Source organism: Haliaeetus leucocephalus, unplaced genomic scaffold (genome assembly GCF_000737465.1).
Source record: "Haliaeetus leucocephalus isolate CR32 unplaced genomic scaffold, Haliaeetus_leucocephalus-4.0 Scaffold953, whole genome shotgun sequence".
NCBI lineage: Eukaryota > Metazoa > Chordata > Aves > Accipitriformes > Accipitridae > Haliaeetus > Haliaeetus leucocephalus.
In genome coordinates this window covers 4,294,848-4,295,291 of record NW_010973389.1, presented here as the reverse complement: position 1 = coordinate 4,295,291, position 444 = coordinate 4,294,848, and the positions used below count along the sequence as shown (strand labels likewise).

General features: G+C 64.9%; 1 protein-coding gene across 1 annotated transcript in view; it reads right to left on the bottom strand.

The window, feature by feature from the left end:
- Positions 1-403, bottom strand: part of TIGD5 (tigger transposable element derived 5) — a 1,516-nt gene extending 1,113 nt beyond the window's left edge. The window contains 1 exon segment of the mRNA XM_010584247.1: positions 1-403. This exon segment is cut by the window's left edge and continues 5 nt beyond it. Within this exon segment, the coding sequence (XP_010582549.1) occupies positions 1-397 (397 nt within the window). The 5' untranslated portion in view covers positions 398-403.
- Positions 404-444: the final 41 nt, after the last annotated feature.

Sequence of the window (444 nt, the reverse complement as noted above, 5' to 3'; positions counted from 1 at the left end):
TGATGCCGTGACGCTTCTGCCAGCGCCAAAACCACCCGTGGCTGGCCTTGAAGGTACACTCGGGACCGTAGATCTGCCGGGCGAAGGCCTCGGCTTGGGCTTGGATGAGGGGGCCGGAGAGGGGGACGCCATGCTGGCGGAGGGCGAGGAACCAGGCGTAGACGGCGCGGTCGATCTCCTCCTCGTTAGCCAACCTCATCTTCTTGCGCTGGGTGCCCACCTCACCCCCCAGCTGCTCCAGGAACCACCGCAGCTTGGCCTCGTCCTTCAGCCAACCCCTCAACGTACCCCCCGGCACCCCGAAGGCCCGACACACCGACGCCTGCCGTTCGCCCTTCTTCACCCGCTCGATGGCCTGTAACTTGTCCTTGATGGAGTAAGCCCGGCGCAGCGACATCTTCACCGAAACCCCACCGCCTGCGCTACCACTACCACTACTACTAC